Raw genomic sequence first — 16,022 nt, forward strand, 5'->3', positions numbered from 1 at the left:
AGTGTTTCATTCATCTAGTCTGATTAACAAACACAGTTAATTCATGTTGACCATTAGAGGCTGGAGATATTCACACACTGCTGACACAACTGGGTTTACACCCTGCATAAAAGTGATTCCTGCATATTAGGCCCCCTTTAAATATGCAATAAACATGCATAAAAGTGTGTGGATATTCACATAAACCTTTGTTGTGTTATAAATGAACAATGTATATCAATGAATACTTGTATATTGGATCCATGCAGCTCTTAAAGTGACAGTGCACTATATTCCTGCTACCTGTTTTTGTCATTATACTACAGTATTACATTATACTGTCGTCAATTATTCCTTGCGTATATTTTTTAAAAACTGAATTGGTAGTTCAAAGACAAAGGTAAACACTAGTGCAAGAGCTGTGCTAGTTTACATTTCGATTGCCATACGGTAATTATGCATTAAATATGAAACAGGGCATGTACTTACTGTCAGTATTAAGATCAAGAATCACTGATGACATATTAAAAGATTATATATTGAGCATCACAGTTTGACCCCAAAATACTCAATTTTCTTCTAAATCTTTATATGTTTACTGCCTTTAAACTGCTAGATTTTACACAGTCGATGACAAAGCAGTGTTTCTCAACCACGTTCCTGGAGGAGCACCAGCACTGCATGTTTCTCATGTTTACAGGTCTTTCAGTCTCCACTAATGAGCTGATGATCTGAATTAGGTGCGTTTAAGGAGACATGGAAAATGGTGGTCCTCCAGGATCATGGTTGAGACACACTGACAGCGTTGTCGTCATTTCAAACAAACTCACATTTAGCATGATCACTTAATAGATATGTTGAAGTACAGCTCAGAATTAGGTGTGGTGTCATTTTGACATTCATTCTTTTGCCTTTTCATTTTGATAGACTCACCGGCCACTTTATTAGGTACACCTTACTAGTACCTGGTTAGACTTCCTTTTGCCTTCAGAATTGCCTTAATCCTTCGTGGTGTAGATTCAGCAAGCTACTGGAAATATTCCTCAGAGATTTTGCTCCATATTGACATGATAGCATCACACAGCTGCTGCAGATTTGTCGGCTGCACATCCATGATGCCAGTCTCCCGTTCCACCACATCCCAAAGCTGCTCTATTGGATTGAGCTCTGGTGACTGTGGAGGCCATTTGAGTACAGTGAACTCATCGTCATGTTCACCAGTCTGAGATGATTGAGCTTTATGACATGCTGCGTTATCCTGCTGGAAGTAGCCATCAGAAGATGGAGACACTGTGCTCATAAAGGGATGGACATGGTCAGCAGCAATACTCAGGTAGGCTGTGGCGTTGATGCTCAATTGGTACTAATGGACCCAAAGAAAATCTCCCCCACACCATTACACCCCCACCACCAGCCTGAACCGCTGATACAAGGCAGGATGATCCATGCTTTCATGTTGTTGAGGCCAAATTGTGAGCCGAGCATCTGAATGTGTCAGCAGAAATGGAGACTCATCAGAGCAGCAACGTTTCTCCAATCTTCTATTGTCCAGTTTTGGTGAGCCTGTGTGAATTGTAGCCTCAGTTTCCTGTTCTTAGCTGACAGGAGCGGCACCCGGTGTGCTCTTCTGCTGCTGTAGCCCATCCGCCTCAAGGTTGGACGTGTTGTGTGTTCAGAGATGCTCTTCTGCAGAGCTCGGTTGTAACGAGTGCTTATTTGAGTTACTGTTGCCTTTCTATCAGCTGGAACCAGTCTGGCCATTCTCCTCTGACCACTGGCCTCATCAACAAGGCATTTGCGCCCACAGAACTGCCGCTCACTGGATATTTCCTCTTTGTCTGAGCATTCTCTGTAAAGCCTAGAGATGGTTGTGCGTGAAAATCCCAGTAGATCAGCAGTTTCTGAAATACTCAGAGCAGCCCGTCTGTCACCAACAACCATGCCACGCTCAAATTCTCTTAAATCCCCTTTCTTCCCCATTCTGATGCTCACTTTGAACTGCAGCAGATCGTCTTGACCATGTCTACATGCCTAAATGCACTGAGTTGCTGCTGATTAGAAATTTGCATAAACGAGCAGTTGGACAGGTGTACCTAATAAAGTGGCCTGTGTGTGTGTGTGTGTGTGTGTGTGTGTGTGTGTGTGTGTGTGTGTGTGTGTGTATATATATATATATATAGCTTGTCTATGACCCAAAAGTATTTATTCAGAGATTGGCGTTAAAAGGTAATCTGTACAGAGCATTAGTCTACGTTTCAGCATTTATCATATTTGTTCACATTAGTTGATGAAAATGAAGTCATTCACTGTTAGTTGACTAATGTTAAACAGCTTGAATTTGGATTTTAATAATGCATTAGTAAATGTTGAACTATGATGCTGTACAAGTTTAGTTCATGTTAGTTAATACATTAACCAATGGAACCTTATTGTAAAGTGTGACCAGATCATTTAGCATCTTTAATTCGTGAAATCTTCAAAACAGTTGCTGATGGCTGCGCTGTAATTCATTAATATTAATATTGTAATGGTAATGTTGATCAGCAGTGCAGGTGCTTCTTCGTGTTGAGGCTGGATTGAGATATTTCTGTGTATAATAAAAATATCTGCCTCAGCTTTGATGTTTCTAATGGATGCATTTGCCAGGAATCCACTGGGATCCATGACTGAAATAACTGGATTTTAATGGAGGGGTTTCAGCGGGTTTTTTGTGTGGTTTCTCTTGAATCATCCTACTTGTCATATAAATATTGAAAAGAGAAATGCATGTGCACGCTGACATACACTGAACAGGTCAGATGATTCATTCATGAGTCGGCTCATACTCAACGAATCAATGATTCATTTGTGTGTGTGTCAGGTTTGCATGTGTCGTTTGTCACATATTAAAAGGGTATATTTATTTTAGATACTGCATCGGTGCAAAGTAAATGAAATATGAGAAACATTTTACTCAGAGTTTTTATAGTACACTTTCAACAATGAACAGAAGAAAACAAATTCAACATTTACCAATATATATAAAAATCTTACACTGCTCATCATATTAATATTCATTCATTCACTCATTTTTCTTTGGCTTAGATTTCAGAGGTCGCCACTGCAGAATGAACCACCAATTATTCCGGCATATGTTTTATGCAGCGCATAAACCTTCCAGCTGCAACCCAGTACTGAAAAACACCCATACACACACACCCACTCATACACTACAGCCAATTAATTCATCAGTTCCCCTATAGCGCATGTGTTTGGACTGTGGGAGAAATCGGAGCACCCGGAGGAAACCCACACCAACACGGGGAGAACAACTCTATACAGAAATGCCAACTGACCCAGCCGGGACTCAAACCAGTGACCTTCTTACTGTGAGGCCACAGTGCCAACCACTGACCCACCGTGTCACCCCACATTTTAAAAATGACTTTAAATAATCAGACGGCAAACTCATTCAGGGAAACACCTGTGTGTGTAAAACTGCCATGTAGTGCAGCGCGACTATCAAAAAGCATCATAACAAATCATTAAATTCCACCAGTCAACTAGTCGGTTCTAATATCAATAAGAACTATAATAGTATATTGTGAGTCAAATGTTAGGTTAATGTATTAAAAGTATGCACATCAATCCAGTGGTGGTTCTAGTTTCAGGGCCTACTCACACTATGCCATCCGTACCGTGCCCAGGCCCGTTTCCCGGATCGTTTGAGAAGTGTGAGTGCGCTGAATCGGGCTCAAGCACGGTTTACTTGGCTGGCCCTGGCCCGATTGGAAGAGGTGGGCCTGAGCGCGGTTCACTTGGGCTTTAGCGGGACGCTTGTAGTGTGAGTGCAAAACGCGCCAAAGCCCGAAACTGAAAGCGAGACGTGACTTTAAGGGGCTGTTTCATATGGATTTATTAATCATTCTTACTGTTCAGTGAACGCAAACTGCCGTAGCTTATTAAATACACAAACCCCCTCACTGAACCACAGCTGGACCTTCAGCAGACCTCCTCATTCCTGCAGCACGAGGGCTTTATGATTGTTTATGAGCGCCAAAAGTGGCGGATCTGTTCGGCAAAATATCTGTCTGCGTGTCTCCGCATCCCTAAGGACTGTTTGGTGAAATATGTGACTGCATGTCACTGCATAACAAACCACTGACACGATATAACTAGAGAAATCTCCACTGTGCTGCTGAGTAAGAGAGCGCTTCTCACTGAACAGTGCAGCAGTGATGACGTAAGCGTGCCCAGGCCCATTTGTGGTGTGAGTACAGGCCGTCGGGGGAGACGGGAGGGGGACAAGCGTGCTTTGGCCCGGTTCGAGGCAACTGTACCTAGTGTGAGTACAGCCTAAATAGCACCCCGGCCGACCACTTTCCCCCCCAGCCAAAAACAAAACAAAACTAGAACCGTGCAAAAGACACCAAGCGTGAATGGGCCCTAACATCTTTATTAATACACTTGCATAAAGCAAATCGGATCTCAAAGCTTTTACTGGGGTTGTTTTTTTTTGTTTTTTTTAACTATCCCCTGTGCTACCCCTATAGCAAATGATTCTCTAGCGCAGTGGTTCTCAAACTGTGGTACGTGTAGCACTATTAGTATGCAGGCTTCCTTCTAGTGGTACGCGGAGGAATCAAATATGTCATATGTACATGCTACATACAGGCCCGGATTGGCTAATCGGGAGGACCGGGAGAATTCCTGGTGGGCCGGTCTGTTTTTTGGCCGCGAGGGCCGGTGTCCCTAGCTGCTTGCACTCTCAGCAGTCGCACTTTTTTCATTTATTTATGTATTTGACCAGAGCTTCACTCTTTTTAGTTATTATTTTGCCGCAGCGCCGCTCTTTTTATTTATTTTCTCGCAGCCCCGTGAGCAAAATACAGCCTGCAGGGTAACAATGAAGTAAATATCATCATTCGACGCCAAACAGCGGCACCTTAGTGAATAAAAGAATTCAAATAATTAATATTAATGAATAATACACCTGCTCAATGAAAATCAGATGATTCACTACATTCATAAATCTAATGTAACCTGATCAGAAATCTGTGTGATGAATTAATTGGCTGTAGTGTATGAGTGTGTATGGGTGTTTCCTAGTACTGGGTTATAGCTGGAAGGTTTATCCTCTGCATAAAATACATGCTGAAATAATTGGTGGTTCATTCTGCAGTGGCAACCAATGAAATAGAGACTAAGCCAAAGAAAAATAAGTGAATGAATGATCAGAAATCTGAAATTTTTTCTCCCACCACAACCACCACAACATTGTGGTCTAGTGGTCAGCACTTTGCTTTAAGACGCCGCCGTGTTCCAATCTCACCTAAACATCATTATTTTTTTTTTTTTTCATTTTTATTGTTAAGACATATAATACTGTGAGGGCTGTTGAACATGTAAAGTTCTACAGCAGCTGTTTTCTTGAAAAAAAGACGAGGTAGTGTCATTAGAAACTGGAATTTAAATGACCTTATTTTAATATAGTCAGTCGTGAACTGAGATGGGCCGGTCTGGCTTGAAACTCCAGGGCTGAAAAGGAGTCCCACTCCGGCCCTGGCTACATATATTTCAAAATTGGTCAAAAATGATTTATATATGAATATGACATATAATAATATCTATTATATGACATTTAGCCTATATTTCCGAGGTCCAGGCAACATTTTCAGGTGTTGATAAATTGGCTACTAAGTTAATACTTTACATTTCAGTACAAGAGTTTTCTCTTTACCTTAAGCCTATTTTAATTTAAATGTTGACATTTTTAGTTAGTCTTTTTTTACATATAAGCACAGTACAGTGTTAACATTCAGACTATTTATGTTTGAAGTGGCTGACGATAATAAATATTCTTATAATAGGAATTAATCTAATAGTATCTGGATGCAGCCTTTATGATGCAAGCTGAGACCGCATTACTCAGCGATGCAATGTCAGACACAATGCACTCAAATGGAGTGAGTGATGTCACTGTGACGGGTAGGGTTAGGTGAGTGCATTAAAAAGCATTGGATGCAGCTCAGATTGCACTGCACCAGGTCTGCAGCCAGACCCATCTCAATTAATCTGCCACATTTCTGAACTGTACAGAGCTGTAGCTGCTTTACTGGGCTTACTACGCTACTGTATTTCAATACTGCTCATGATGGTGGTACTTGGAGAGACGATTTGTTTCTGTGGTGGTACTTGATGAAAAACGTTCGAGGACCACTGCTTTAGCGTAATGTCTAAAGTGATGACAAAACAGCTGATTTTGCTCTCATATTAAGATTATAAGGCTGAACAACATGAATTGTCATCAGTCTACAGAGATTTCCCAGTATTTCTCTGTTACAATCGGGAGATCACAATAATTAACCCTGAAAAAGCCAAAGCAAAGCACACACTAGCAGATTACTATGGTATAAATACAGCACTACATCATACAAAAGAGAGAGATCGACTTAGAAAGTCACTTACCTGATTTATAATGATTTGATCAGCTGTAGTTTGACATTTACGCTGACTTTTTCCTCACCTAAGGACTTATACTATGCGGTCTCTGTCACCATCTTGTGGCAGAACATCTATAGCAAGATGCCACCCTGGGTGATCGCCCATATTGCCCATGCCTGAATCCGCCACTGCATCAATCTCAGCGGGGTGCTCAGCCAATGAAAATATTGTTTTAAATATATACGGTAACACCAAAAGCTCTAAAATGATGACATTTATTTACTTGTGAAGTTTATTTATAAACTAATATCGAGAGGAGCACGCGCTTATGATTGATAGCAGCTGGTCCACATTAGCTAACACTGATTTACCAATCAGACGACTCCTTAACCACTATAAATAACCAGAGTATCTTACTTCAGCCATCTTCGTCTTGAAGAATCCCCCCTTCCACCCCTACTCCTCCCATTTCCTTGTCAGGGCAGCACGGAGGCCTAGTGGTTAGCACCACGGCTGCACAGCAAGAATGTCACCAGCTCGGACTCTACCTGGCTAGGTCAGAGTTTCTGTGTGGAGTTTGCATGTTCTCCTCGTGTTTGCGTGGGTTTTCACAGGCTCTCCGGTTTCCTCCCATAGACCAAAAACATGTAACATAAGAAAATCGACAAATCTAAATTGACAGCACAGACACTTCATAGCATTAATCTACTTCCAGCATTATCAAGCAGGGGAGTTCTCGAGACCTACCTGAACTCGGACTCCCCTCTCGCCCTGCAACAGGGGGGAGCCCCGTGCTCGAGGATCTCACGAGTTCAGGGCTCTGTCCCAAGACAGCATGCCAAACAGGCTCCACAATCAATCATCAGCTAAGGGCGATCACAGAGTAACTGCATTGGTTCATGCAATAACTAATGCAACAAATGAAACCTTATTGTAAAAATGTCCCTGCATGTTCTCATGTCAAACAAAGTCAAAACCTGTGTTGATTATGTCGACTGCATTTCTACTGCATTGTACTTCAGACATAAGAATATAAATCCTTGTTGCTCGTCTGACTGTATAAAAATAGACCGTTTCACATCAGAAGCATCAACATGGAGATGCATGAAGATTTATCTGATTCATACACACAGATTCACACACATTCACTGTTGAGATTCACACACATGCATGTTTAAAGTCCCACCGCTGGAGGATTTGATGTAAATCCGTTGGGCTCGGCAGGTTGTTGTGTTCCAGCATGTTTGCTAATGAATGCAGGCTGTTGTGTGAGATATTTCTGGAAACACTTGATGCTGTAATGCGTTAGTGCAGGCTGTGGATCAGATCTTGATCATCATCGTGTGTGTGTGTGTGTGTGTTTTCTTTCAGTCCGGCTGAAGAGCTCAGTTTCGGTGCATCAGAATCAGAGAAGAAGTGTTTGATCGTCCTCAACAACGTCACTAAAAACCACGTGGCCTTTAAGGTGAGATATCAGAGCATTACAGAGGTGAAGGAAAATTATTCACCAGTATTTCAGCAAATATTCCCCAAATGATGTTTAACAGAGCAAGGACATTTTCACCGTAATTCCTGTAATGTTTTTGTTTTTCTAGAACTAGTCTCATTTCTGTTAGTTTGGCTAGAATACGGCCTCTGCGGTCAGCACAGCAGTTTCGGTTAGTTCTGTAAGAAGGGTTTTAATCCCCAGCGGTTCGAACTGTAGTTCTGCCGAGCGACTAAAAAGTGATCAGTATGATGGTAAAAAACTGTACATTTCTAGTCAAACCATTCTCCTGCAATCTCATACCAAAAACATAAATAAGGGCAGTGTTAATAGCTATAAATGTGGGAGAGCGCTGATATTATGTGATTGTATTGTATTGCTATATGGAACAATTAAATGTTAATGTTAAATCAAAAGTAATTCACAAATGCTTGAAAATAAGCTGATTTAATGACAATAATTCTCTATGGTTACAACTGAATTAATAACAAAATACTGTATAAAATGATCAAATATGAAATGATAAAACATATGATACTAATTGTACCCAGCTTAAATGTAAAATTAAAGTTACCAGAGGTAGATGGAGAGACACAGGGGGAGGGAGAGAGACAAAGAGAGCAGGCCCAGAAGCCTGATTGCAGTAGAGTCAGAGAAGATAGACTCCAGAGGAGGAGAGAAGCAGGCCAGGAAAAGAGAGCAGGAAAAGAGACAGAGCCAGAGTTTACCACCTATATTGTATATTTCTTGACCATGTGACCACCAATGCTGAGACATTCAAACTGACCAATCAACATGTGACCACACTATAAAACCCCTAAAGTCCACACAACAGGCCCTGATCTTATCAGTTTCTGCCTTTGTAGTCAGTATGGACCTTCTTGAGTCAAAAAGACATGTTTTGTCATATAAACAAATGCATATGATAATTTAGCCTCTTACAGTTCCCAAGTCTCCATTAAAATCAAAAGGAGAAGGGGCTTTTTTTGGTGCAGCCCCTTGTCTGTGGAATGGTTTGCCTTTATATATATATATACAGTATATATCATTCTGTTCCCTTGGTGCTTTAATCATTCATTTATTTTCTTTTTGGCTTAGTCCCTTTGTTAATCTGGGGTCGCCACATCGGAATGAACCGCCAACTTATCCAGCATATGTTTTCACAGCGGATGCCCTTCCAGCTGCAACCCATCTCTGGGAAACACCCACACACACACTCATTCACACTCATACACTATAGACAATTTAGCCTACCCAATTCACCTGTACCACGTCTTTGTACTGTGGTGGAAACCGGAGCACTCAGGGAAACCCACGCGAATGCAGGGAGAACATGCAAACTCCACACAGAAATGCAAACTGACCCAGCCAAGCCTCGAACCAGCGACCTTCTTGCTTAAATAAATACAATAAAAAAAAATTTAATGCGACGTTATGAAATACAATAAATAAAAATAAACAAATGCTGTAAACCAGGGGTCACCAAACTTGTTCCTGGAGGGCCGCTGTCCTGCAGATTTTACCTCCAACCCTAATCAAAAACACCTGAACAAGCTAATCAAGGTCTTACTAGGTATACCTGAAACATCCAGGCAGGTGTGTTGAGGCAAGTTGGAGCTAAACCCTGCAGGACACCGGCCCTCTAGGACTGAGATTGGTGACCCCTGCTGTAAACTGTACAAAAAATGGTGCTTTGCTTTTGTAATTCTCGATTATTTATATTTTATTCATTCATTCATTCATTTTCCTTCAGCTTTGTCCCTTTATTCTTCAGGAGTCGCCACAGCGGAATGAACCGCCAACTAGGCATAGGCCAGTTTAAGATTCTAAGGGTATGATAACCTTGGATAAAAATATGACGGTATTGTGCTCACTACTCTAGTAAATATATTCTTTTTAAATGTCGGGGTAAAAAACTACAACTTTTTTCGCCTTTGTAAACGATATAATTTATTATTTTTGAAAGATTTATAATAGTTTGGAGCAGTAAACATTCATTCATTCATTCATTTTCTTGTCGGCTTAGTCCCTTTATTAATCTGGGGTCGCCAGAGCGGAATGAACCACCAACTTATCCAGCAATTTTTTACGCAGCGGATGCCCTTCCAGCTGCAACCCATCTCTGGGAAACACCCACACACATTCACACACACTCTCATACACTACAGACAACTTGGCCTACCTAATTCACTTGTACCGCATGTCTTTGGACTGTGGGGGAAACCGGAGCACCCGGAGGAAACCCACGCGAACGCAGGTAGAGCATGCAAACTCCACACAGAAAAGCCAACTGAGCTGAGGCTCGACCCAGCAACCTTCTTGCTGCGAGGCGACAGCACTACCTACTGCGCAGTAAACATGTCAGGCTGAATAATTCAAATAAATCATTGACTTTTGCAGTCTTCATTAGTGTCAAAAACACGGATTTCTTAACTATTTAAAACGGCATATTTGAATATTTTTCCTGCTGGAGTTACTGTTGTTCTAAAAAAACTACAAAAAAAAAATGTACAGAAAAAACTGTACTCATACTTTAGGAACGGTATTACAGAACATTTTGGCGGTTTTAAAACCTTGACTTTTTCAAACTGCGGTATACCTTAAAACGGAGATCATCCCATGCCTACCGTCAACTATTCAAGCATATGTTTTACACAGCGGATGCCCTTCCAGCCTGCAACCCAGTACTGGAAAACACCCATACACAATTATTCTCTCACACACACACACACACACACTCATACACTACGGCCAATTTAGTTAATCAATTCCCCTATAGCGCATGTGTTTGGACTGTGGGGGAAACCAGAGCACCGGGAGGAAACCCACGCTAACACGGGGAGAACATGCAAACTCCACACAGAAATGCCAACTGACCCAGCCGAGGCCCGAACCAGCGACCTTCCTGCTGTGAGGCCAACCACTGACCCATTGTGCCACCCACTAATTTTTTATATATATTTTAAGGTTAATATTAAAATCCCCCTTAATGTTTTTCAATATGTTTGTTTAACGATTTGCCCAATTACCCTAATCTGCATAATTAACTGAAAATGAAAGTCAGAACTGAGACTCAATGTAAACCAACAACGACACGCGGTGTTACATTGTTGTGTTTATTTGGGCTGATTTGCGGTGGTGTTTTCTGTGCGCAGGTGCGAACGACGGCTCCAGAAAAGTACCGTGTGAAGCCCAGTAACAGCAGCTGTGAGCCTGGAGCCAGTGTGGACATCGTTGTTTCACTTCACGGAGGTACGTAATAATCCAATATTATTAATACTAATATATGAGAAATGTCACATGAGTAGCAGTGAGTAGGAGGTGTGTGCGTTGACTTAGTGTCCCACCAGTGCTTATATACAGCCTTATTGCACTGCTACGAGTGTGATATTGCATTTATACAACAGTTCGATGGCACAATCTTGTATATAAAAAAGAAAATCAAACACAGAGAGCTTAAAAACCCTTTTGTATGAGGAACTACTTCCGCCATTCATTCACATCTGCAGCTGACGTCAGAACAGCAGAAACTGCTGCTCATTCACCAACATCACTGTAGAGCAAGTGTTTGAATGACTCTCTAGCGTAATGTCTAAAGTGATGAAAAAACAGCTGATTTGGCTCACACTTAAAGATTATAAGGCTGAACGGCATGAAATGTCTATAGCAGGGGTGTCTAAACTCTGTCCAGGAGGGCCGGTGTCCTGCTCTGTTTAGCTCCAGTCTGCTTCAACACACCTGTCAGGAAGTTTTAGTATATCTAGTAAGAGTTGATTAGCTGGTTCATGTGTGTTTCATTAGGGTTGGAGCTAAACTCTCCAGGACACCGGCCCTCCAGGACCGTATGTGGACACCCTGCTCGACAGAGATTTCCCAGTATTTCTCTGCTGCAGTCGGGAGATCACAAAGCAAACACTAGCAGATTACTATAGTATAAATACAGCACTACAACATACAAAAGAGAGAGATCACCTTAGAATGTCACTTCCCTGTTTTATAATAATTTGATCAGCTGTGGTTTGAAGCTACACTTTTAAAATACAGTTTTTTTTTTCCTCTAAGGGCTTATTATGCGGTCTCTGCCACCATCTTGTGGCGGAACATTAATCATCTTTGCTCTGCTCAGTGTGACAGGCTGATGGATGCGAAGAACTGTTGTATAAATATATGCTGAACTAAACGGCAGTACTTTAACCAGTTAAACTCCGTGGACCCGGTACTGGGTCTGTGACATCATCGACATTCGCTTTCAGATTTAAAGGGCTAGCATTGCACCAGACCCCCCTTGGTTTCGTTTGAAAGTGCAGAACCTTTATTTTATGCACATATGCATCACTGTGGTTTTTATTCTACTGTAAAAAAGTTATTTACACTTAAATACACAGTATTTTGGATCCCTGAGCTGGGTATTGAACATTGGTTCATTTTCATGTGGTTCATATATGACACATGTGCAAGTTATAGCTCAAATGAAAGCTCTTGCCGGTGCTCATACGGTTCTAGTATTCTTTATACTGAATTATATTCACATATCAAACAGTTGCTGAATGAATCGCGGTGTTTCCATGGCGCAGAAGTGAAAACAATACATTCATGATTAATAAGCAGCCCCAGATAGCACAGACAGCTCATCTCTTACCTTATGCTGTGCGCTTCAGGGCCATTCTCCTCTGTTTTTGAGGTGATGTGCATAAGAAATCCTTTAATATGTCTGACGTGCTCCAAACACAGTGAATTATGTTTGATCAAACAAAAGAATAGTGAAATATGAAAACAATGATCATCCCTGTGGCGTGTACAGCACCTCATCAGCTGGAATACAATAACTTCTGCATAGATTATGGTGGAGGCATTTTTCTTTCTTCCGATGATTACAGACATGAGCAGGAACCACCAACATTAATTACAGCACACTAGACCACACACAACCTAAACGATACACTTTCAAATTTGAGCTTATGAAAAAAAAAATACAAAAAGCGCCTCTCTTATTAGGTGTTTATTATAACACAGACAACATCTACAGATATTATAAACACTTTCAATAGTGTTTTATGAAAATTCAAAGGGTTTTCTTTAAAATGAAACCAACTTTTTTGCATTTACACCTCTGCATGTCACAATCCAGGCGGAAATCCCAAAATAAAAGCAGAGTTTAACTGGTTAAAATTCATGATATGCAATGCTAGGCTTCAACTGGTATCAAGTTTGTCACACTTTACTATAGGGTTGTTTGAGTTAATGCAGTTACTAACATGAACAAACAATAATAATAATTTTAGACGGCTTGTAGGATGTTTATTATATTTTATGCAGATGCTCTTTTCTACAATAACAGCCAATCATAGATCAATACAATGAAAGGACACCACTGAAATAAGCAGAGTTTGATCATTTTACCATCATTCTCTGAGGTACAATTTCTGGTCACTTTATTTTGAGGGTCCGTTTCTCATTAGATTATCAGTAGACTGTTAGGTTGGGGTTAGTGTTAGTTAACATGTACTCGCAAAGTTTCTTATAGTCAGTTAAATGTCTAATGAAGGAGCAGAATAAGCAGATATTAAGCAGACAGTCTACTAATACTCTAATGGACCATCAAAACACAGTGCTAAACACATTCTCATGCCTGAATGCTTTTAAAATCATCATATAGTCACAGCACAGGCCTCAAAACCCATGCAAATGCGAAGTTATAATCGAGACTCAACATAGCAGATCCTGGGATGTGACTATAGCCAATAATCATATTGTAATATTGGTGCATGATGCATTACTTGTGTGTGTTTTAGGCTTCCAGGCGTCTCCGCAGGACCGCTTTCTGGTGATGGCGGCAGAGATGGAGAGCAGCAGTGGAGCTGCCGCCACTGATCTGGCTCAGTTCTGGAAGGAGGTTTCAAAACCCAAAATCATGGAGCACAGGTGACGATTTCATCTTTATTTGCTTTGACAATGTAGAGTGTGTCAAAGCAGCTGAACACACAAGTTCTGGTAGATTGAAACTGTCAGTCCAGTGTTCAGAGCTGAAGTTCAGTTCACTGTGGTTTACTGTTCACTACTGAGAGTCTGAACACTGAAGAGCAAATCCATGCATGCGCAGCTCCACAAGTCCCAAACCAAGCAAGCCAGTGGCTCAAACAAGCCAGGTGTTGACTCAAACACCTCATTTATAAGAATGCGAGCACTGTCGCCACCTGCTGGCAACAGGAAAAGCCACGTTTTACACTGTAACACTCCTCCTAGAAATTTTATCAGATCAAATCCAAGTTCCAAAATCCAAATCCAAAGGCTCCTGTGATGTTAAATTTTGACTCACATAATGTCAGATCTGCCTGAAAATTCACATGAAAATTCCCGGAAATGCTATTGGCTGTTTTGTTTAAAGGGGACGAGCTACTCTCCGTCCTCTCTTCATGCTTCAGTTGAGATTACGTCAAACATCAAATAAAAAATGTCTTTTAAAGGTTATAAAAATCAAATAAATAAATTAATTAATCTTCATTTTTGTCGCACTTTTACAATATAGATTGTGTCAAAGCAACTTAACATAGAAGTTCAAGTAAATTGCTTCGGTTTTTACAGATGAAGTTCAGTTTAGTGTAAATCATACGTTAAAGATCCAGGAGCTTCTAGTAGGGCTGCAGGATAGTGAAAAAATTGTTTGCAATATTTTGTGTTTTTTTAATATATATATATATATATATATATATATATATATATATATATATATATATATATATATATATATATATATATATATATATATTGCAATACAAATATAATTCCAAAAGAAAACTCTATTAGGAAAGAATTCATCATTGTATGTTAATTGTGAGGATTTTGTAGGGGAGTGCATTTGCAGAAAATGTACAAAAATAGAAATAAATAAATAAATAAATATATGCAAAATAAATTAAAGCGCATAAATGTATAGAACAGCACTTTATTGAATTTCTCTACCTTAATACTTCACCATAATCATGAAAAATAGCATGGTTTTTATTGTATAAATCAGGGGTGTCAAACGTACAGCCTTCAGGGCAGATCAGGCCCGCAAATAAATTTAATGCGGCCCACGTGATGATTCTGTGAAGTATAAAACTGAGCTGCAATAATTCAATAAAAGACACTGCTGTTCCACTTGAGTCCACTGGATGGCGCAGTAGCACACTGTTATTTCATCCAATCCAGAAGCCGGAATCAGCGTCAGTTTGACAGCCTTCTCAGAGAGAAAGACCTCAGCGATACCGTCATACCACATTGAGGTGATCTCACGAGGAAACGTAACTATTTTACGTTTGGTCAGTTTAGTGGCTAATACAAACGAGTTCGGTCGTATGAAAATGTACCATTTGAAAAAGGAGGCGTGGCACCCAACCACACCCCTAAACCCAACCGTCATTGGTGGACAAGCAAATATTACTAAATTGTACAAATGAGATTGTACGAATTCATACAATATTGCCGCTTTGTTTGTGACCACATATGCTCATAATGCTCACGCATAAGCACTTGAATGTCTACTGGAAGTTCTGGGAGTCTCCTGCATATGAGACTCCCAGATCCCCGCAAACTGAACGATAATCTCCCGGAAATCATGCGTCCCACCCACCCCACGCAAATATATTGTGCACCCATCTCTCTCCCCACCTGTCTTTGCATAGGTTGCCGTGCACCTCTCCCCCTTTCAAATACATTGCGCAACAAAATACGTCTCGTCCGGCCCACTTGTGAACAGATTTTACCCCATGTGGCCCCTGAGCTAAATGAGTTTGACTCCCCTGATATAAGTAATTGAACAATTAATCTTCATTAAAGTGGCAAACGTTGAAATTTCTTGCAACCAAATGATTTAAGTTCACTTGAAATGGCTTGAGATCCTGCCGTGTGACTTGCAGGCTGTGATATTGACGCTGAAGTCATATAGTGTGCAGCTCTGCTTCTAATGATGCAAAGGCATCAAACACACAAACATGAAGCGAACAGAAAGCAGTTTAGCAGCAGTGTTTGAGGCACGTCTGGAAGAATCACATAAGCATGTGAGATGCGAAAGATCTGGACACGCATCCGTCATGATGAACTGCTGATTCCCGACTGCATGTCAGGAGTGTTTCAGCACCACGAGCTGTTTGAG

The 16,022-nt window shown here is 40.8% G+C and overlaps 1 protein-coding gene across 2 annotated transcripts in view; it reads left to right on the forward strand.

Moving 5' to 3' along the window:
- The window catches only part of mospd2 (motile sperm domain containing 2), a 70,809-nt gene that overhangs the window by 51,504 nt on the left and 3,283 nt on the right, over positions 1-16,022 (forward strand). For both annotated transcript variants that reach the window (NM_001007293.2, XM_073911829.1), the window contains 3 exon segments: positions 7,774-7,867; positions 11,044-11,140; positions 13,681-13,810. In NM_001007293.2, coding sequence (NP_001007294.2) covers positions 7,774-7,867; positions 11,044-11,140; positions 13,681-13,810 — 321 coding nt within the window.

This window comes from Danio rerio, chromosome 9 (assembly GCF_049306965.1).
Source record: "Danio rerio strain Tuebingen ecotype United States chromosome 9, GRCz12tu, whole genome shotgun sequence".
In the NCBI taxonomy this organism is placed as follows: Eukaryota; Metazoa; Chordata; class Actinopteri; order Cypriniformes; family Danionidae; genus Danio; species Danio rerio.